Below are 23,151 nucleotides of genomic sequence, written 5' to 3' on the forward strand. Positions count from 1 at the left end.
TGACAAAGGCAGCATGATCTAAACACCAGGAAAGTATTGGGGCAGGGCCAGCAGTCATTTCTTAAGTGTGGAGCTGGGTATGAGGCCAAAGACATCCAATTGCTGTTTAACCATTCATCATTCTCCAGATAAGTAATTATCTGCCTTGAAACAGTTAATAAGCCAAGTAAAAAAGCAAAACAGCATGAAATGGCAGACTAAGGGGGTAAAAAAACATTAAAAGAAGAAATAAACAAAAAGAATAAATACATGAATAAAAATATTTTCAAACAAACAATGCTTGTTTAAGTTACGAAAGAAAAAATGATGACTGCAAATGGTGTGTGTAAATATTCACAATATTTTTTATATTTGCACACACAGATATCTTGAAAAGAAAAACATGTTTCCTTATCCTATAGCATCAAGAGTGCCACAGCTAAAAACACAGCAGAGTGGAAAATGAATATAGGCTACACAGAAACATTGCATTTTATGCAGAAGAGTCGCTTACCTGTTTTCCAACAGCTCTCTTCCACAGAATGAAACAGACCCTACTGTTACAAGTTTTGTATATAAAGAAAATAAGCAAATCAGAAGCTTTGGCAGCTATGTCACTTAGAGTCCAATCATCAATTTTATTTCTAACCAAATGCAGAAATAATGGCAAAAATACATACTGGAGGATTCTCCTAAAAACTCACAGTATACATATACAAGATAGGGTTCTTAGAGGATCTATGGAAGAGACTTTGGAAGCTGGAAGAACACTTTCACTTCCATGTAGTTAGAGCCTCTGCGGCGGCTAAATACAGGATTTCTTCAGTGCCACTGGACTACGAGTGAGAAAAGAAGGAAGCAAAGACTTGTTGTACCTGCCTACGCTACCTGCCTGCCTGCCCTCTGCAGCCACTCTGCCCGTGGCCTGCTTCCCCAGCTCTGGAGTCTGAGCAGTCTCGTACCAGTATAGATGAGAGTGGGAACAGACACAGAGAAGTTCTGAGTAAGTCGTGAGCCAGTAGCAGTATGAATTGGGCTGTTGTGAGTCGAGCGGCATCCATGGCTTGGAGGATGAACCAGCGGAGACCTGAGGGAATTTGTGGTCAAAGTGGAAGAAAAGAAAACAATACATACAAGAGATAGCAAAGTTATGTTAAAATAATTTCAAAGGAGCTTGTAGTTAGGGGACAGGAATTATTTTTTAATCCCTAGCATGCACAAAACAAGTTGAGATAAAAAAGAAGAGCTAAATATTAATTTGTTAAGAAATAGTTACAAAGAATCAGATTAATAAATTAGGAATGTGAATAAGAAAAATAGCAAGCAGAACTGCCAGTGGAATTAAATAAGAAAAAGATTAAAATTTGGATTTTCAGTTACTTTAAAATGTTTGCTATTATTCTGATCACCACAGAGCTTACTAAACAATATTTCAGGAAGAAAACACACATAAAAATGAAAAGCCAAATATGATGTTCTTACACTACTTTGAAACTGAGATATGAATAACTGCTGATATATTTTTCTACAAAGGAAGTTTAACTAACAGAACTGTTTCTGTCTAGCATATCAAGACAGAGTTATATAAGAATATGAAAATGACAAAATAAAGAGAAATGAGTGAATTGAATTAATATAAGTAGATCCAATTATTCCATATTTCAGCACCCCAAGTATATAGCTTAAAACCAGGTTACACTGGGAACAAAACAAAGCAAAGGGACACCGCTTTAAAAAAAAAAACATTAATTAAGCAATATAATGACTTTTGTGTTGCTTTCAAACAGAATAGATTATTAAACTTAAACAGAATTTAGTTAAACTACATTCTAAATTGAAATTGTGTAAGATATCAACTAACATCCTGCAATAGATCACATCTATGCACATGTAAAGGATACTTAGACCAGATACACTTAGACCAGAAACATACATCTATGGCACTTAAATTTTCACAAAGAAATTTAGCTGAAAGAGCATAGTTATAGTGGATGGGGAATAAAAGGTATATTATATAATTAAGAATCCTAGACTTCATATTAGCAACTATTTCATTGTGCAATGCCTTCCCTTATGCACAATGAGGGGAAATGAATTAAGTCACTACACTGAAAAACTACCGTACTCCCATTTTTTAGAATTCAAAGTAAAAGTAATCGAGAGCCCAACTTTTCCTGGCCTTTTTTCCTTTTCCGCTGCCCAGTGAACATTCCCAATAATCACAATTTATCAAGATCCAAACATGAGTTTTCGTTAACTGGCGATAATGGTCTTTTAAAGACCATCTACTTTCTGAAAATATCACTGCTTTTACTATAGGACAAATGTTTCTGCTTTTGTTGCTAATTTAATTTTTTAAAGTGTTTAACTGGTAAAAATCAAATATCTCACTGGTGACTAATTTCTACACAAGCAACTGGGTGAGGTTTTATTTTTGTTTTTTCTTTCTCTGTTGAAGTAAGTGGCTAATGGAGTTAAAAAGTCTAAGAATCGGTGCCGTACAGAGGAGAAACTATGACTAATGTCTCCTAGAAAGTACTTTTTTTTAAATTAGAGAATCAATAAACCATATTTAAATGCACTTTCTACCATCAAGATAGTTCAGCTAGGAAACACCAAAGAGCTTTATACTCCATAATACATTAATATCTAAAAGGAAAACACAAACTGATGGAGCAGAACACACCATTAATAAAAGTAAAATAAAATGAACATCATTAAGTGTTCAAATTATGACATCAAATTAAAATCCAAGTACAATGGAGAGAGCATCACCATAATGTATTCTTTGAGTCCTAATTCTTATCAATCTCCTTGCATGAAAGGTTGCCTTACAAGAATACCCTAGTGGTATTTCTAACATTAAATCTATTCAGGCAGGAACATAATCCAAACTACCTTATTAAATCCCTGTCTAGAATCAACAATGTTAAAATTAAAAACCAAAATAATTATAATCAGGTGACTCATAAAACAATTTTAAACTAGTGCCCAAACTGCTTCATTAACAAAAATACAAAGAAGCTGGTTGAAATAAAGCAGCCTGAGGTTTTGTTTTTGTTTTTTTAAATAACATGACTTATGCAGTAATATGCCATTAGGAAATCTTAATGAAGCCACTTAAATTCTTCATGGTGTGAATAGCTCACAATTTAAGGCAAATGGCTACAACAAAATTAGAAAAAGAAAACTTAGACAAGCTCAGATTTACGTTAATGTTCGCCTTCCTGAATGAAGGCGAAATGTATTCCCCTACCATCCATATGTCACTTTAAGGCACCAACAGGTACTGCAGCTTTCTTTCCACTAAGTAATTCAGTGAAAAGAGGAAAACTTCAGACATCACAATTGCAAAGGCCAGGCCCCTTTAGGCAGTACAGATAAAGCTGGACGGTGGCAGAAGGAAGAGGGACCCAGCTCTTTACTTAAATTTGCTACGGAAAGAGAAAAAAACCCTAAATCCCTCAAAAAGTTATACCTGCAATCTGACTTTACCTGTAGCAGAAGGCAGTTCATATCTTTTTTAAGACAGATTTTAAATGGAAGATAAAGCAAATTCACTCAATAAATCATTTAAAACATTTCACTTATCAATATATTTCCAAATAAAATTAGAAAATATATGTAATACTGTGCTCCTTCTTGTGACTAAAATTTAACCCAAATAACTAAAGGCCAGCAGAAAGGAACAATTAAACAAAAAGAAAAAGTTGATAAAGAATCTCACTTTTACATAGACTGTTTGAAAAAAAAAATTGTGATTGCTTTCTAGGCAACCTCTCTTGACTACTGCTGAACTGGGAAACATTTTGGGTTTTCTGACTACAGAACTCTGACCTCCTGATGATAAAAGACAGAGGTCGGCACACTATATACAGTACAGGCCAAAATCCATCCTGCCATCTGATTCGAAAATAATTAAGTTTTATTGGAACAAAGACACACTCATTTATTTGCATACTATTGACGGCTGCTTTCATGCAACATCTGCAGAGTTGAGTCCTTGCTATTTCCATTCCGGTAATTTACCAAAGAAGTTTGTTGACCCTTGATCTAGAAGAATCTCTAGAGCAATGGTTCTCAATGGAAGTACCATTGGCATTTAGTATGGAACACGTCTTTGTTGTACAGAGTTGTCCCTAGCTGTGTGGGACAGTCAGCATTTCTGGTCCCCAATAGAATCATCCTGCTCACCCCAAGCATTACGACAGAAAATTTTCATTTCAAGCATTCTTTGTTGATAGCACCACCAACACCATGTTGAGAATCTCTGCCTTAGGCACAAACGATGACACATTAGCCAAATGGAGCCAACAGAAATGTTCTGTTGGATCACAAATACTTTTTTAAAAAAGTGTAAGAGTTTAAATTCCTTTAGATCAAGATTGGCAAACTCCTTTTTTTTTTTTTTTGGTGAACAAACATAAAAACTATATGGCCAGTGCTTGAAATATTAACTATCTGGCCTTTTACAGAAAAAGTCTGCCAACATCTGCTTTATGCAGTCCCCAGTATTCTCCATTATACCCAATTATTTTATTTATATAAACTACTTGGGCTCTGTAGACACTGGAGTTTGAGATCCCTGCACAGGTCAATCTTTCCTGCTTTCTATACTATGTTGCTAATGATAGGCATAATTGGATTATCAGATATAGGGTATTAAGCATTCCCCAGACAACAAGTAAAATTCTTCAGAGTGCATAAGCTTTAGATATACAGTGTCTAAAGATGTGGAACAAGTTTAATTTTATATTACTTAATTTGAATTTCATGACAGTATAAATAAAATATTAGGAATATCTAAATAGTTTTAAGCTTCAAATTTTGATAGTCATCTCTGATAAGAAAACTGCTGCAGGAAAAAATGTATGTTGAACAACTCTACTAAAATGTTTCAAATCAGGGTTTCCCTGGTGGCACAGTGGTTGAGAGTCCGCCTGCCGATGCAGGGGACACGGGTTCGTGCCCTGGTCTGGGAAGATCCCACATGCCGCAGAGCGGCTGGGCCCATAAGCCATGGCCGCTGAGCCTGCACGTCCGGAGCCTGTGCTCCACAGCGGGAGAGGCCACAACAGTGAGAGGCCCGCGTACGGCAAAAAAAAAAAAAAAAAATTTTTCAAATCAAATGAAAATATGTAGACAAAAGATAAAAAGCTCCATAAGAACAATTCATCGATTCATACTTACTCCTTCATTTCTTTGGACGGGGAATTACATGCAGGAAGGAATGCTGCTGGGCTACTTAATTTATCCAGTGTACACGCTGTTCCTATGGCTCGTACCACTAACCCAGATTCGCCTTCCAGATCAAAGCACTGTAAGTACCCAACAACTGCATTTCCTCTCATTTCAAGTACTTTCAAGCCAATCTTCCTCTGCAGTTCACCTACAAAAAAAGGAAGAAAACACAGTCGGCCTCTTATCTGCATGTTGCATAATACAAAGCTGGACATGGTGGTAATAGGAAAGAGTCCAGAAAATCATAGATTATTTAATATATTAAGTGTAACATTATGTTAAATATAACATTTGTATGTATTTATAAATATTAAATATAATTAACATGTTAATATAAGTATAAATATATTTCTATTTTCTATTTAAATACATAAATTTATTATAAACATTTGTACTTATTAAATATAACGTATTTATTATCTGATATATCTGTGTGAGTGTGTGTGTGTGTATGTATGTATGCGTGAGTGTATATATACACTCACACATATGTACATAATAAATACAAACTTTAGATGGAAATAAGTTCTTCAAAGGAAAATAAAGAAAAGTAATGGGGTAAGAGTGGCGGGGGAGTAGGGGTAAAAGGAGGTACAAGTTGTCAGAGAAGGACTATGAAAAGGCAACATTTAAACAAAACACCTTAGAGAGATTACCTAAGCTCTGACAACAAATAAACACTCCAAGGAGGAAAACTAGAACTCAGTTTCCTACTCCTTGTTCAGGGCATTTTCTACCATGCCACTTCATAAGCCCAATTTCCTTTTACTACCTAGTTAAGAAGTAACTATAAGCTTCTGATTCAGATTTTGTCTTGTTATAAGATGGCAATGCACATGTGTTCAGGAGGACGGGGCCAGGGATAGGGAATCAGTCAGTTAACAATTCATAGTCTTCATTGTAAAGTTTTAGTAGCATGTCAAAAGGAAGTGAAGAATTTTGGAGGATTAAGTCAATCAGCCATGAAGCTTTTTTTTTTTTTTTTAAAAATACCTGACATTAAAGAAATGAGTCTCTGTCTGGCCTCGTTTGATGCCCTTGGTGTGCGAATTCGATCAATCCATTGATATTCTGGGTCTTCGTTGACCACAAGTTCTTCTACAAATCCATGAATTATTACAGCTCTATAGCACTTTGGAATAGATGTCGCTGTTAAAAAAAAATTATCTATTATGCTTCTCTTTATCACAAGGCTAAATTTAACTTTTTAAAAATGTACAACTAAGTTCTTACCTTTTGGATACATAGTACAAGAACATCTTTTACTGTGATAACCTCAATGCAATCATAATAATACTTTCAATCAAACAGTCTTCTAAGTTCCATTTTATTCTTAGAAATAATCATTTTCCTTCATGAGGCCTCTTGCCTTTCTCAAGTAAGCACAGTAAGATATAAACTGTATTTTTATAATTTAGAAAACAGCTACAGACCATCTTAAATAGCGTTCAATACGAAGTGTAAAAAAGTCAAAATTAAAGTGAGCTAGCTGATATTATATAAAAAATCAGAAAGCAGATAATGAATACCAAAACACTCTAATCATTGGAAGCCCTTTGAAAAAGTTCTGCACACCACATACTGCAGCCTTAAAAACCAAGCCATTACCTTTCTGACATAATCTGAGAAGTCATACAGGCCTGTAGTTTCTAATAATCCATGGTTATAAGGCCAATTGGTTCAGTAGTCACTATACTACTTAATAGACTCATTCAATACATAGAACAAACGTCACTGGATTTATTAAAAAGGGAAGAATGTGAGAACATCTATACCGAACTATATGCATGCCTTGAAACTAACTCCACTACATAGGAGTTTTCAACCCTATTAGTCCAGGCTGGCTATGAATTGCCCAGATCTGTTTAATTGTGACCCATATTTCATGGCATCCGCAAGGCTCCATACCTGTAGATGCTTATGTCACTATGGATAGTACCACAGTGCCGCCTCTAGTGCTCCACTCCTATCTTTCAGCATCCTATACCAGCATAAAATGCCACTGGCTTTTTCTTTTTTTGACAGTTATTCAAAGCTTAATTATAGTCAGATCTTTTACACATTTGACAAAAGTAATTTGTTCTAACTTTTGAAAGAACTGTAATGGGCAATAAAATATTAACCTTTATAAAGTAAGACAAATACGTGAAAATTATTTTAACCTGTGTTGACCTACTGGTACAAGAGTAAAATCTACGTTAGATGATTAGCTTGCAATCTTCTCTATAAATTAGTGTCCAGTAATTATGCTTTTTAAATAATTCTGCTTTTTAAAGCCATTTGAGACTTCTGCAAGATATACACATCCATCCACCACAAATGGCTCCACGTCTGTATGGCCTGGTTTTGAAGAGCCCATTTGAATTAAGTCTGAATATGCCACACGTGTAGCCTCATCAAATTTGTTTCCCAAATGTAGACATTAATGGGATTTGTTTTCATTGGCTGAGAAAGTGTGACAAGTCCTCTCCCCCTATGTTGTCGCTAACCTCTGACAACCCGCTGACATCAAAGTAGCATAGGCTACTGTTCAGATACAGTGTATCATCTGTTTCATATCACAATGTTTTATATTATGCAGACACATACCTAGTTTAACAATGCAGTGATTTTCTTTCAACATGTGGCCTAAATGAATTGTGGACTCTTTCTGTATAGGTCCGTTTGGGTTTATTCCCTTAATTGTTGGGTTTTGAGTTAGGACTGTAGCAAATGCACAGTTCACCTACAAATGCACACTTTGCATTCCCATATCTAATTTCTCTAAGGATGAATTAAATTGTTGCATTGCAGGAAAAAACATTCCACCTTTATTTTCAATCTTGTTTCCAGTCATTCTTAAGTATTTCAGAGCTGTAATCTTATGTAGTGCTTTAACAATTAATTCTCCACCTCAGACTCAATATCACTAATCATAAGGTTTATGTAAATATTGTCTCATTAATATATGGATTCTTCTTTAAAAATTCTGAAAAAGATCCAAAAATCTTCACCTGTTACCCTTTCTACTGGAGTTAACTGACTGTAACCAGCAATGATTAATGTGATTCCTTCTAATCACACTCTCGTGGGCAGAGGCTGGCACAGAGACTAGAGAAGGGAGGATGTGGGGAACAGCCAGAGGCAGCCTCCCTGTGGGCCACAGTGTCACTGTCATGATGACCGCATGCACACACATGCCCCACTGGATTTTTCTAAAAAAACTTACTATGAACTTGTGAAAAATTACATATCATTTACTTTAAAATCAGATAAACAATTCCCAGAGCTACAGTAATTACTTCTGAAAAATTCACAATTTTCTCTCTGGCATTAAGACCAAGGTATAATACGTTTTCCATTAGACTTCTGAAACATTAATTTGATTTCTCATATTTAACAATTATTAAATTTCCTGTCAAATGAGTAATAAAATATATTTACTTACTGCAAAAGAATTTGATTCCACATGACGACTGCCTAAATCGATTTAAATCATTGAAGAGGTCTACTTTGACAACTACATTGATTTCCCCACGGATACCTATAATTTCAAAAGGAAAAACAAGTTTCTACCTTAAGAAAATAAAGTATAATTAAATAATCAGGCAAATAATGATTTAAAAATAATGTATCAATCATAACAGCAATGCTAACTTTGTTTCCTAATTATTTTCATTCTATAGATGCTCTAATTTATTTAAGTAAATCCTGTTCTCCAATTTATTTTACCATTTTAAACATCAATGAATAATATAGAATATGAATGTTACAATACACATAAATCTCATCAAACATCTTATCTTCTTATAATAAACTACTATCAATGTAATTGCCAGGTCAAAAATGTAAAATAGACAGAAAAATGCAAGACTGTAGGCAGAAGCATCTGCCAGTTCCTTATGCCCATAATGGTCCCTCTGCCATTTTAAAGAGATGACATATTTTTAGGCTAGTGGTTCTCAGACTTTTTGATTGCAGGACCCTTCTACAATCTCAAAAATTACTGAAGATCTCAAAGAATCTTTGTCTATGCGGGTCAAAACCTTCAATATTTACCATATTATAAATTTAAATTGAGAATTTAGACAAATATTTACTTATTACTTCATTTAAAGTAGCAGTAAATCGATTTATGTCAAAATAAACACTTTTATAAAAATAACTATTTTGAAAAACAAAAGAAATTTTAGTGATAAGAGTGGCATTACATTACATTTTTGCCAATCTCTATAGTGTGTAGCTTAATGAAATAGTTAGATTCTAATTTCTGCTCTACATTCAATGTGTGGTAACATCATACATCATAAAACCTCTGAAAACTCCATTGTACAACTTGTAAGAAAGTGAGACTAAAAATGGCAAATGTCATATAAGTATTATCCTGAAAACAGTTCTCATCTCACTTCACAGAGCCTGTGAAAGTATCTCATGGACCCACAGATGTCCCAAGACCATACTTTGAGAACTTTGCTTTAGGCAACAAAAAGCCTTTGAAGAATTTTTTTCCTTTCAAGAATTTTTAAGTAGAAAAGTTTCAAGATTATTCATTTTAAAATGTGTTTTAGAAACAGAGTAGCAGTATTAGATGATTTTCACATGATACATTTGCTTACTATATTGTACAAATTTAGCAGGCATTATTTCAAATTATGGTCAGAAAAGTTACAATTCTACCAACAATACAGACTACCACATGTCTATTAAAAGAGAAGACATCTTTTGAAGATATGTATTTTAAAAATACCAGGCACAACACAAAAGTCTTTAAGGATAAATTAAAAGACTGTGACTTATTTTCTTAAAATGTATTGCTTACCATGAATGGTATCATAAATTGGAAACCATCCTGAGATGACTGTTGCAGCCTCACTGTAGAGTAAAGGATCAATGTCAATGTACACTTTACCAATGGCATCATTTGCACTATATGTATCATGGTCAAGAACTGTGATCTGGAGAGGTTCATCTTGTAAATCTTCATCATCCACCTAAAAAAGTATATCTTAAAAATTAAATCTTATAATTTAAAAATCTTCATTACCATAAATGTATACATATACCAAATGTAAAAGATTACTTATTTCCAGGAAAAGAAATCTTATAGATTTATCTCTAAGCAAAGGTAGAGAGATTAGTCATTAGGGAAATGCAAATCAAAACCAATTAGATAACACCTCACATCTACATTCTTTGTATTAAACTGGTCATCAAGTCTGGTGAAGTCAACCTCCGAAGCCTAAATACCTTCTTCAGGTCGTTTAAATATGAGACAGTTCAAAGTAAAAGAATGCAGATGGTCCTTAGCCATAGGAAATCAAACTCACCTCATTCATAATAAAAATACACATTAAAATTATACTGTGAATACCACTTCAGACCTACTAGGATGGCTTACATTTTAAAAATAAAATAAAATAAAATAACAAGTATTGACAAGGATATGGAAAAACCAAAACTCTCACACATGCTGGTAGGAATGTAAGATGATGCAACCACTGTGGAAAAGTTTGGCAGTTCCTTAAAAAGCTTAACACAGAAATTACCGCGTGACTCAGCCATTCCACTTCTAGGTATAGACCCAAAAGAACTGAAGACAGGGAGTCAAACAGATACTGGTACACCAAAGTTCACTGCAGCATTATTCACCATAGCCAAAAGGCAGAAACAAACCCAAGTGTGCATCAACAGATAGAGGATAAACAAAATATGGCATATTCATACAATGGACTATTATTCAGCCATAAAAAGGAATGAAATTCTGATACATGCTACACAACATGGATGAACCTTGAAAACATTATGCTAAGTGAAACACGCCATACACAAGAGAACAAATACTTATGATTCTACTTATATGAAATACTTATATAGGCAAATTCAGAGTCAGAAAGTAGATTAGAGGTTACGAGGGGCTGGAGAGAGGAGGGCATGGGGAGTCATTGCTGAATGAGTATTTTCTCTTTGGAGTGATGAAAAAATTTTGGAAATAGTGGTGATGGTTGCACAACATTGTATGTATGTGAATGCAATTAATGCTACTGTACTGTACACTTAAAAATGGCTAAAATGGCAATATTTATGATACGTATTTTTATCTCAATTCAAAAAGATGTTTAATCTGTACATTATTCTTAAGTGATTTTTGGTATATGCTAAAATCCAGAGAAAATTACTATATAATAATATAATACCTTTTTAATCTGGGTTCTCCTATTCATATATGATATTTTCTGAACTGTAACATAATTTTTTGAAAACTCAATATTCTTAGGAAATATTTTTATGGTGTAGGAAAACTACTATACCTGAAATAAAACGTAGTCCAATCATTCCTGCGAAAAAAGGGTCACCGCAAAAATGCTGACATTTAAAAACTTACCTCAAATTTAAACCATTCTGAGTTCCACTGAGGGTTGAGGGACTTGAGATACACATCTGTTTTAAAGGTGGTATTACCAAATTTTACCTAAAAACAAGTAAGAACAGTTCAAATAAAAATATTAAAAATGTGAATAAAATTAAAATTTAACATCAGCTAAACAATAGGAGGATTAACCATGAAGGGGATAAAAGACAACTATCCCCTGAGACAAAAGGCAAGAAAGTATGGATGGGTCCAGGCAAGTTTATAGACTACACCTGGAACAAGGGATCACCCACTGTTCTGCCTGACTAGCTCTACAGGGAAATTAAAATCAGACCATTATGTCAGTGTGGAGAAAGTAATCACATGGTCTTCACTAAACAGGAGCTCAGACAAAAGGGGAAAGTCTTAAGGGTGGAGGACCAGCAAAATACAATCAGAAGGTAGAAAGGACAACTGACTCTTACCATCTCATCAAGGGAATCCAGAACTACAGCCCATTATTATAAGAACTTAGTAACATATCCTCATATTTTCTCACTTCCTCAGTATTTGTTACTTTTTAAATCCTTACCTGTGCATACACAGTGATCAGCAATAAACTATGGTCATTAAGGGTTTTATGTTTCTATCTTCAGGGACAATAAAAGGCGTTGGAATGGGGAGACTACCCTGTTTCATAGCCAGTCTTGGCAGATACTAAATCAAAATGCAAAAGTAAATAAGAAGAAAAGGAAGAAGGCAGAAAGGAGGCTAAATCCCTGGGACTTGCTTCTAAGAAAGAATGGAGATTGTGAAACCTCAGGCTGGACTTGAGAAGCGGTCAGGAAGCTTAAGAGCAAAACAGTTAAGAAACTACTTCCTAGATTGTTTCACCTTTCCTGAACTTGATCTCTCTAAGCTCTTCCCTAATTCTATCAGTTATCACCATTAAGTATCTTTTCTAACCTCAAAATGCATTAAAGGTTTATCCCGATACCCAGTAAAGAGTTTTGCATGTTGTAGATACTTAGGAAATGCTGGTTTAATCAGATAATCTATGAAATCTCCTTTCCTTCTTGACCTACAACCCTACTATTGGTATTATAATACTTGTAGATATTAATGTTTAATCAGTCCAGAAAATGTTCTAAAAGCAAAATACCCAAACCTATAGTTATTATCTTCTGTACATTTTTCTAGTTATTTTATCATGCAATTTGAATTATCAAGGAATGATACCAACCATTTGGTACCTAGGCAGTTTGGTCAGAGGGTTGAAAAGGTTTAAGAAATTACATAAAAATAATGAGTTCTTGCATGGTAAGGAATATGATAAAGTCAAAGATAAATAAGAAAGTGAGAAAAAGGATTTGCCAAATATGTCACAAACAGCTAATTTCTTCAATTTCTAACAAGTTCCTACAAAGCAATAAGAAAAAGATCAACAAACCAACCAAAAAAAGGAAATTCAAAGAAATGGAAATATAGATGTCTTTTAAGTATATCAAGAGCTGAAAACCTCATTCATACTAAGAGAAATTAAACTAAACCGACATTTTTACTACTCAGGTTGGCAAAGATCAAAAAGTTTGAAAACACAGTGTGAATGAGGCACTCTCATACTCTGTTGCTGTGAATGCAAATTAGAACAATCTTCACAAAGTGCAGTCTGACAACACTTATCAAAATTTTAAATGCCTATACCCTTTAAATTCATACATAGGTGCACAATGACATACATAAGCAGCATTATAGTAGCAAAAGATTGGAAATAACCTAGAAGTCCATCAATCAGGAACTGGCTAAATTAAGTATGGGAAAGCCACACAATGCAGTGCTATACAGAAGACAGAAGCAGTTCTCCGTGCACTAGTATGGAACAATGTCCAAGATACATCCCTCTACTGCAGAGCAGTGTGTACGGCATTCTTTGTGGAGGAAAAAAAATGGTAAAATGTTATAAGGCATATGATATGTGCCTATATATGCACAGATTGTTTCTGGAAGGATATACAACAAATGTTAACAGTGGCCACTAAACGAAACAAGACAGATCGGTTAAAGGAAAGGCCATGAGAGGCTGACTCATTCTGTACATTTTGGATTTTGAGCCATGCACATATATTACCTATTTTTTAAATGGATTATTTAAAATTCAAAAACATCAAAAATTAAAATAAAATTCAAATGGCAAAAACTGTTTTGATTCAGTTATAAAATTCTGGATTCACTGCAGGGAATTTCTCCTGAAGTACTTTCACATATGGCCCCTTCCCAAAAGATATACAAAAACCTAGTGACAACAAGAAAATGACTAAATAAATCACATGCTCCCTACTAAAGAATGGAGTTGATTACATGTACTGTCAGGGGATGATGTCAATGGCATAATAACTGAAAAAACCAAGTAGTAGAATATAAAAAGTATGATTACATTTGTTTTTAAAAATATGATATGTAAAAGTTTTTGTTTTTGTTTTTAAAGCCAAGGAGAAGGAGTAGATGAATACATGCCAAAGAAGTGACAGCAATTATCTCTGAAGGGACTGATAAGGGTGTAGACAACACAGTATAGTGTTGTAAGTAAGAAGGGGCTTTCAAGTTTTACTTGAGTATTTGAATCTTTTCTAACAGGAGCTATTCATGTACGGTCATCCCTCAGTACCCACGGGTTTTGGTTCCAGGACTCCTCCCACCCATCCCCCCATCCCACAGATACCCAAATCTGTGGATGCTCAAGTCCCTCATATAAAATGGCACAGTACCTGCACATAACCTATGCACAACCTCCCATACACTTTAAATCATCTCTTTAGTACCTAACACAATGTAAATGCTATGTAAATAGTTGTAAATACCATGTGAATACTATGTAAACAGCAATCACACACAACAAATTCCAGTTTTGCTTTTTGGAACTTTCTGGAATTTTTTTCCAACTATTTCCTACCTGCAGTTGGTTGAATCCGAGGAAGTGGAACCCAGGGATACGAAGGGCCAAATGTATTACTTGCACAATTTTTTTTTTTTTTTACTTTTAAATCACAAATGTTAAAGAAATGAAACAAGGAAAAAGAAACCTGGGAAGAAATCTCCTCATACTTAAGAAATCTTACTTATCTAGCTTTCATTACATTTCAATATTCAAAATATCAAAGAAATACTTATTGTTTAATTTACCTAAAAACTGCTTTATTTGAAGTAAAATGTCGTTAGGATTCATAAAAGCATTCAAAACCATTCAAAAGCCAAATGTACTTAAGGAGTTTGGCTCAACTGCCAAAAACAGCATATCATTTCTTAAGCTATGATTTCAGAGCCCTCTTCAGTTTTGTCCCATTATAATGTAGTGCTATATTGTGATTTTTTTTTTTTTGGTAAACTGTCCATTCTAGATATAGTAAAAATCTGATAGTCCCCACACTATACTAAACAAACAAGCAAAAGACAAGATTTTAGAAGAAGAAAAAGGCTAGAGTGTATGTTTTGCCAACATTGTGGTGATTCCCCTTCTACTAAAGAAGAATCAGAGTTCATTTGGCCTTATTTAATTCGAAGGAGATTTTATTACTCAGCAATTAAATGAATGTCTTACAATTTAGTTAAAGAACATCAGGGATTTTAACAAGATTCCCTAGTAAGGTAAACGCTTTCTCTTTCCCCACTCATTAGCTAAATTACCTTGAGAAAGTTATTTAACCTGTTATTTAAAGCTGCTTCCTCCTCTGAAAAGGGGAGTTGCTGTGAGCATTAAACAGGATAATGTATGTAGAGACTTAGCAAAATGTCTGGTAGAAAATGCTCATTAAATATTAATTTCCTTTCCTCTCCCTGTTCCCTCAAAGGCTCCTGGATAAACACAAAATTATAATGTAGTTTAGCGGAACAGTTTGTAACATGCACATTAATATTGGGATATATTTTGATTAATACTCCCCTGGTACAGAATCCCATCCTGTTCATCCTGGAGATTCCCACAATAATCATCCTTAAGTACTACTTGGTCTTCACTGGCTTCCTAAACTCCTCACATCATATATAGTATAAATTCCCTCAACCCCAACGCAATCAGGACCAATATCTGATTAGTCAATCAAATAATCTGGTTAGATCAGATAATCATTAAAAATGATACAAACAGTAAACATTTTCAAATAAAACATATAAATAAATATTCATTCCTCTATCTTTTATCGTAAGACTGAAGCCTCTTCTTTGAGTAAGGGTCCACCGTTGACAGTTCTGTGTCATCTTTTTTGCATAAACCAAAACATATCATCTGTGTTTGCCAGTCTCTCATAACATATCATCTGTGTTTGCCAGTCTGGGTTTCTTTAAAATGTGGTAAAACTTAAAATCACTGGTAAAATAACTATGGATAGAGAATCCTAGATTTTTTACAATCTTCATCTAATTCAAGAGCAATTTTTAGCAACTGTATCCATAATGCTTTACACAGCATTATCAACTTCATTATCCCACTTATTTCACTGATTTGTATAACATTTAAATAAATAACAATAACAAATAGTGTTGGCATAAATAGGTTAGGGAATAAACGCAACTGCCTCTTGGGAAAGCATATCAGCCAACTGATGGGAGAAGCAGGCACACTGGAGTATGATCTAACGGTATGGGGTATTCAAGAATGTGTTTATGGCAGAAATGCAGAGCACTGGGCACTGTAATGAGGCAGTTAATAGAAACTGGTTAAGAGAGCATCTGCTGTACAGACTTCTCCCCATCGTTTTCAGACCACTTAGTAATCCGCATCCTCTCTACCCAGCCAAATTTTACTTCCCACTTCTATTTAACAAGAACCCTCCCTTCAATTACATGTGCTATATTCCCTCCTTTTGCTTTTATCATTTATCCTCTTCATCCAAAAAATGCCCCCTTTTCCTCTCTGCCTATGGAAATGGCACCATCTTTCAAGCCCAGCACAAAGACAGAAATCTTTCATATCACATAATTTATCCCTTTATTTTTTATCCCTTTATTTTTTATTTTATCCCTTTATTTATCACATATTTATCCCGTTATCCCATATCACAAAATTTATCCCTTTATTATATTGTAATCCTTCATTATCCCCTTTTTCATGCATTAATCTTTCCCTTTCTGCTGGATTATTCCTATTAGCACACAAATATGTTCTAATATCTTCCACCTTATTTTTTTTTAAGTAGTAAAAACTGCATACTCCCCCCCAAATAACACACTATTTCTTCTCTCCCTTCACAGCCATATTTCCTGAAACAATTGCCTATTCACGCCTCTCCTACTTCCTTACTCCCATGTACTTTAACCCTCTAAATCACTACAGTATGGGCTTCCGTCCTTGACACTCCTCAAGCCAGGACCCTTAACATCCTTATGTTGTCCAATCCAGTGATTTCTCTGTCCCCTTACTTGACCTCTCAGTGCCATTTGACAGTTGAGGATTTCCTCTTTCTAGAAACTTCCTCTCTTGCCTTCTGAGACATTACTTTCTGGATTTTTCTCCCACCCACTGGCTAACAATCTCAGTTTCCTTCCCCTAGTCCTCTACCTCTAATAAATTCTTAATGTCATGTTCATTCAAGGATCCATCCGTCTTCTCGCTCCCTCTTCTCTCCCCTAAGTCAATGGTTCGCAAAAGGGACAGAACCAACTTCTAAAGAAACTTTACAAATTTAGGGACGAATAATTTCTAAATTTCAAAAATTTCGTTTTTGGGACGAATAATAATAGTATTTAGTAAGGAAGACCAGAGATGCTAGGTGTCCTGCAATTCAAGAGACAGTCCCCAACAATGAAGACTTGTCTCATGTCATGACTTTCAAATATCCACACCAGATAGCCACATGGGTGAAAAACCTACCTAGACCCTAACTCAGGTTTATAGATAGAATATTATGATGGGTTTTAATACACATTAACTGTCAAGAAATGCAACCACTGTGAAAATTAATGGACAACTCTCTTTTTTTCCCATGAGCTGACTATAGTGTATTTTGGGAAATCAGATAACCAATGGCAGTGAAGGCCCATCCGAGATGCCAAAACTACACAACTGTCTCACTCTGAGAGAGGAGCAGTCATGTTCACGTGATTTTACAGGGAGGGGAGGTACTTCCTATCCTGAATTCTGCTTTATTTTCTCCACATGGGGAGCTTCTCACCATCGAGCATACTTTATCTCTTACTTAACTATTTTTTTGATTAACTCCTTCCTCCACTAGAACCTAAGTTCCGTGACTACAGAAACTTTCATTTTGCTCACTGCTCTATCCCCAGCATGCTGCACAACAGCCAGTATAGTATCTGATATATACAAAGGCTCAGTAAATATCATGGGTGCAACCTGATTACTTCATGTCTTTCGTGGTCATTAACAAGCACTTCCATATTGAAACACATTAAAAAATACTTTTACTTCTCTATCATATTACAGTTAGAGCATTATATTGATATTTTTAAACTGTGGGCATAGATAGGTTATATTAGCTATAGATATCATGCCAAGATAGTAAAGGGAAGATTTCAAAATACCTGCCATATAAAGGCAGGACCGGGTCTCACAAAGTTGAGAAGCACTGGCCTGTGTGCGCTTATTTTTAACTCATACCTCTCTTCGAAACACCACACTCACAAATCCAACTTTCTCCTTGACAACTCCAATTAAAGGAACCAAAGACATCTCAAATTTAACATGCCCAAATGGAAGTTGATTCTCAACCCACTCAATCTCTCTCAACTCTATGGAGAGTGAGAAAATTGCCCCAGTGACTCCAGAAAGCTAGGAATCACCTTTCAGTCTCCCTTTCCCGGATCCCTACTCCAGTCTACCAACAAATCCCCTACTGTCTATCTTCAAAGCATATCTGGAATTCATCCATTCTACTAGCAAAACCATCACCTTGACCCTCACTGCCTCTTTTTTGAACTATAATGGAATCTCCTAACTAGTTGCCTGCTTCAGCTCTTTCCCCTCTGCAGTTCATTCTGCAAGCAGCAACAACAGTGCTCATCTCAACAAGTGCTTCCCTCTGAACTGAAAATAAAATCCAACCTTCAGTCATGGCCTCTAGGATCCTACACAACTGGCTCCCTGATTAACTCTCCAACGTTACCTCTCCCCTTCACTTACTACACGCCAGCACACACATCTTCCTTCACTTCTTAAAACAAAGCAAACCCTCAGGATCTTCCCTCTGCTGAGACTCTCCTATCCTCCAGCCTCTTTTGCCCGGCCCCTCCCCTACACAGACAGACAGACAGACAGACAGACACACACACACACACACACACACACAAGCACACCCTGAGCAGCTAGCTCCTTCTCATCCACAGGTCTCTGCCTAACTGGCACTTCCTCGGAGGCCTCCCCTGATAATTCAACCTAAAGTTCCTGAGATTCTCTATCGTTTTCTTTCATGGCACTCATCACAACTTGTAATTATAAATGTACTCTTGGGACTTCCCTGGTGGCGCAGTGATTAAGAATCTGCCTGCCAATGCAGGGGAAACAGGTTCGATCCCTGGTCCAGGAAGATCCCAGGTGTTGTGGAGCAACTAAGCCCGTGCGCCACAACTGCTGAGCCTGCGCTCTATAGAGCCCACAAGCCATAACTACTGATAGTGAAGCCTGCGCTCCCTGGAGCCCGTGCTCCGCAACAAGAGAAGCCACTGCAATGAGAAGACCATGCACCACGATGAAGAGTAGCCCCGGCTCGCCGCAACTAGAAAAAGTCCGCGCGCAACAACGAATACCCAACACAGCCAATAAATAAATAAATAAATAAATGTACTCTTTCTTTACTTTTTAATGTCTGGCTCTCCCACCAAAATATACACTCCATAAAAACAGGAACCAAGTCTATTTTCTTCACCATCACATATGCATCAGCTAGATCGGTGACTAGCATGGGGCTTGGCAAAGAGCAGACACTCAGTAACTATTTGTTGAAAGAAGGAATTAATGAGTCACCCTTTAATCCAACCCCTCCCTCACCAGCAAAAGCCATTTGTTACCAAGCCCTGAGAATTTTACCTAAGAAACGTCCCTCAAATCTTTCCCCTTTAATCCATTCCCATTGCCATTCTAAACGTGCACATATTGTCTGGGTAATTTTACCACCTTCTTAACTGATCTTGCCTCATCTCTCATCTATCCAGTCCATCGATAACATCACCATTCAAGTCATCCTACAAAGAAACAACCTAATCCAAACATGATCTTACTTCATTTCTGCTTGAAGAACTTCCCCCGTTTACCCTCTATTTACAAAAAACACAGAAAAGGGCGCTGGTGCCAATCTACATTCCCAGCCTTATCCCTCACAACCTCCACTACGCACACATCCGCTTTGACTTCAGACACATCCCAAACTAAGATGGTTTCCTAACACACCATGTATGCCACTCTGTGCCTCTGATGTTCCCTCTGCCTGGTAAAATCCTGGGTACCCTACAAGGCCCAGTTCAAATGTCACTTTTTTTAGGAAGCCTCCCTAAACCTTCAGAGACAGAATTAAGTTTCCACAGTCTACAGAAACACTCATCATCTTGTCTGGAGAGGCAGTATTTGCACCGTGTATTAACAAACCACTAGGCTTTGGAGATTTACAAGGTTAAGGCACCTTGGGCAAATTATTTACTGTTCCTAGGGTTTTTTTTAAGTTATAAAATATTTTTAATTGTGAAAACAGTCCATAGAGATTGACGACGCAAATGTTATCTCAGAACATTTTCCCTTGTTTCCTGAATTTGCTAGGCTCCTATGTACCAGCAAGTCCCCATAGCAGTTCTCAGGTTTCATGGTTCCTTTCAGATATGTTTTAATTGATTACATGTATATATTGCTTGGAAACAAAAGTCCATGTGATATTAAAACAAACAAACAAAAAACTTGTGTCTTTCAGGTACTTCAATTACAATATGGGAAAATAATACAAGAGCAGGACTGTTATAAGGACTAAGAATTGAAAAAACCTTAGCACAGACCTGGCAATAATGAGATTCAATACGTATTAGCTATCTTTAGGGAACATCAACAATATTTTATATTGATATTGAATCAGGCTGTATATTATCACGCATCTATCAACTCCAAACATTAATAGCCCAAATGATTATCGTTCTAATGCTCTGACTCATCATGACAATTTTTTTTTTAAACATCATCTCCATCACTCTAGCATTAAAAGCTAGCTACCCTCCCCCCGCCAACGAAGGGTGTGTGTGTGTGTGTGTGTGTGTGTGTGTGTGTGTTTCAGTGGCCGCGTGGTCACACCGTGTGTGTGTGTGTGTGTGTGTGTGTGTTTCAGTGGCCGCGTGGTCACACCGTGTGTGTGTGTGTGTGTGTGTGTGTGTGTGTTTCAGTGGCCGCGTGGTCACACCTTGGGATGTCCCGACTGGCAGGTGGCCTGTTAGGAGTCCTGACATCAGGGTCACCCTGCAGGCAGAGCAGTAACAGCCTCCCCGCGCAGCACAGCGCGCCGCGGACGCCTGCGAGCAGTGCTCCTATCACATGGGCTGCAGTCTCGGCAGTCAGCCCTCCAGGGAGGGCTGTACAAGCACTGCACCCAGCAGGGCGGTCGACAGGGGAATAGGCTGAGAGGCTGCGGGCGAGGTGACTAAGATCCTTCACAGGGCTCGGCGCTCCCTGTGTTTGGAGGGGCAGGACCTCGCACCAACCTCCACGAAGGCATCAGTCAGGTCACTAGCTCGGTCCATCACCGGCAAATGGCGCCCGGCCACGATTTTCACCTTCAGCTTCCCAGGCATCGTCTCGGCTTCGGCCTCTCCTTGGGCTCCTGCAGAAATAAACAAGCGAGTCTGAGGCGAGCGCCCAGCGGGGCGGGGGAGGGACGGGGGCGCGCGGGGTAACTGACAGCGGAGGGCGCGCGGGGTCGCGCCCCGCCGCCACTTACTCTCGGAAGAAAAAGGGAGCCGTCCTGCGCGGGAACTGAGGCCTCATTCCGGAGAGGCAGCCGGAGGAGCGACCCCGGTGGAGGCTTCTGCCCCGGCTCCACAGCGCTGGCAAGAGAAGCAGAAGCCAGTCAACATCCCATTGACCCGCAGCCGCCCATACGAGTGTTTCTCCTCCCCCCAAAATGGCGGCTCCCAGGGCGGGGAGGAGGCATCGATCGCTCGGCGCTCGGCCCACTTCTCCTGGGAGGCACTAAATTCGCGGAGAGCAGATAAAGGAGGCGGGACGGACTTCGAGGAAGCAGGTAGGCAGGGAAACGGGTCGAGCCCCGCATCATCCACCGACTCTGGGGCTGTAGTTTGGCGCCTTGCTGCTTCCCAGGAAGAAAACCTGCCCACCCTCTGGGAATGAACCGCAGCTGCGGCTCGGTAACTTCTGCAATGCATTTCCAAAAGGCTGGGACAGAAGTTAAGCAGCGGAGACTACTAGAGGAGCGATTTCAGTCTGCCTTTTACAACCCACTAGTAGTTCATGAAATCAGCTTAACTGGTTTCCACCTGGAAAGGGTACAGTTTTTCTTGTATCTGAAACAAAGTGAAAAATTTCAGGAACATCTTGGATAGTCGAGTAAGTATTCTGCAGTAACACTGTTTATTCAGTCATACACACGTGTACTGGGTGACAGATGTTAACGTAGATCTTTGGGGGAAAAAAACCCAAAAAATTTCGAAATCCAAAGCCACTGCTTGAAAGAAATTGCCCTGCACTCTTAGATCATCTCAGTGTGGTTATTAAACATCTGCAAACCTAAAGTAAGACGTACAATGTTGGCAGTAGTTCAGGACCTCCTATCATAGGAAATTGTGTTCGACTAATTGGACCAGATAAGCTTGATTAAACATCTTGAAGAATCGACCCAATTGTATATATACATAAACATGCTAAAATGAGGCCTAATTTATAAGCTCAGACCATCAGAAAAAAATTAGGGAAGTTGAAACACACATACGCAAGAGGTAACACAAATCACTCCATACCACGCATCAAAAGTAGAAATAACAATACGTGCCATATCAAATACTAAAATCAGCACTAACCATTCCAGTAAAAAGATTATACCACTGGATTCATCAGGAGTGGAAAATTCCCAAATGAAGATATCAGGATGATATTTTTAACTTTAAAAATAAAGGCATCCAAATTGGAAGGAAAGAAGTAAAACTGTAACTGACATAATACTGTATAAAGAAAGACTCCATGGAAAAATAGTTAGAATTAATAAATGAATTCACTATAGTTGCAGGATACAAAATCAATGTATAGAAACCTGTTGCTTTCTTTAAACTCATAACCAACTATCAGAAGGAGAAATTAAGAAAATAATCCCATTTATAATTGTATCCAAAAGAATAAAATACCTAGGAATAAATTAATACAAGATGAAAGACTTGTATACTGAAAACTATAAGACATTGGTGAAAGAAATAAGACACAAAATACTGAAAAATATTCCATGCTCCTGGATTGGAAGAATTAATATTGTTGAAATGTCCATATTACCCAAAGCATTCTACCGATTCAATGAAATCCCTATCAAAAATTACAATGCCATTTTTTGACGACTAGAACAAACAATACTAAAATTTGTATGAAACCACAAACGACCACAAATGGCCAAAGCAATCCT

The 23,151-nt window shown here is 37.1% G+C and overlaps 1 protein-coding gene and 1 pseudogene across 20 annotated transcripts in view; both read right to left on the bottom strand.

Moving 5' to 3' along the window:
• Positions 1-21,656, bottom strand: part of C2CD5 (C2 calcium dependent domain containing 5) — an 82,435-nt gene extending 60,779 nt beyond the window's left edge. For 12 of the 20 annotated variants that reach the window (XR_007470039.1, XR_007470038.1, XM_033430245.2 and 9 more), the window contains exons 1-7: positions 21,466-21,656; positions 21,230-21,348; positions 11,582-11,668; positions 10,019-10,190; positions 8,648-8,743; positions 6,214-6,369; positions 5,170-5,368 (exon numbers count right to left, since the gene is read on the bottom strand). Coding sequence is in view for 18 of the 20 variants with exons in the window: in XM_033430245.2 (XP_033286136.1) it covers positions 5,170-5,368; positions 6,214-6,369; positions 8,648-8,743; positions 10,019-10,190; positions 11,582-11,668; positions 21,230-21,319 (800 nt within the window). In the remaining 2 variants the exon portion in view is untranslated. Of the gene's footprint in view, positions 1-941; positions 1,067-5,169; positions 5,369-6,213; positions 6,370-8,647; positions 8,744-10,018; positions 10,191-11,581; positions 11,669-21,229; positions 21,349-21,465 lie in introns of those variants that run through there. The other 8 variants (XM_049694174.1, XM_033430249.2, XM_004270922.4 and 5 more) reach the window with 2 other exon arrangements.
• On the bottom strand, positions 6,382-8,277 carry LOC117201729 (leucine-rich repeat-containing protein 34-like; annotated as a pseudogene).
• Positions 21,657-23,151: the final 1,495 nt, after the last annotated feature.

This window comes from Orcinus orca, chromosome 11, assembly GCF_937001465.1.
Source record: "Orcinus orca chromosome 11, mOrcOrc1.1, whole genome shotgun sequence".
NCBI lineage: Eukaryota > Metazoa > Chordata > Mammalia > Artiodactyla > Delphinidae > Orcinus > Orcinus orca.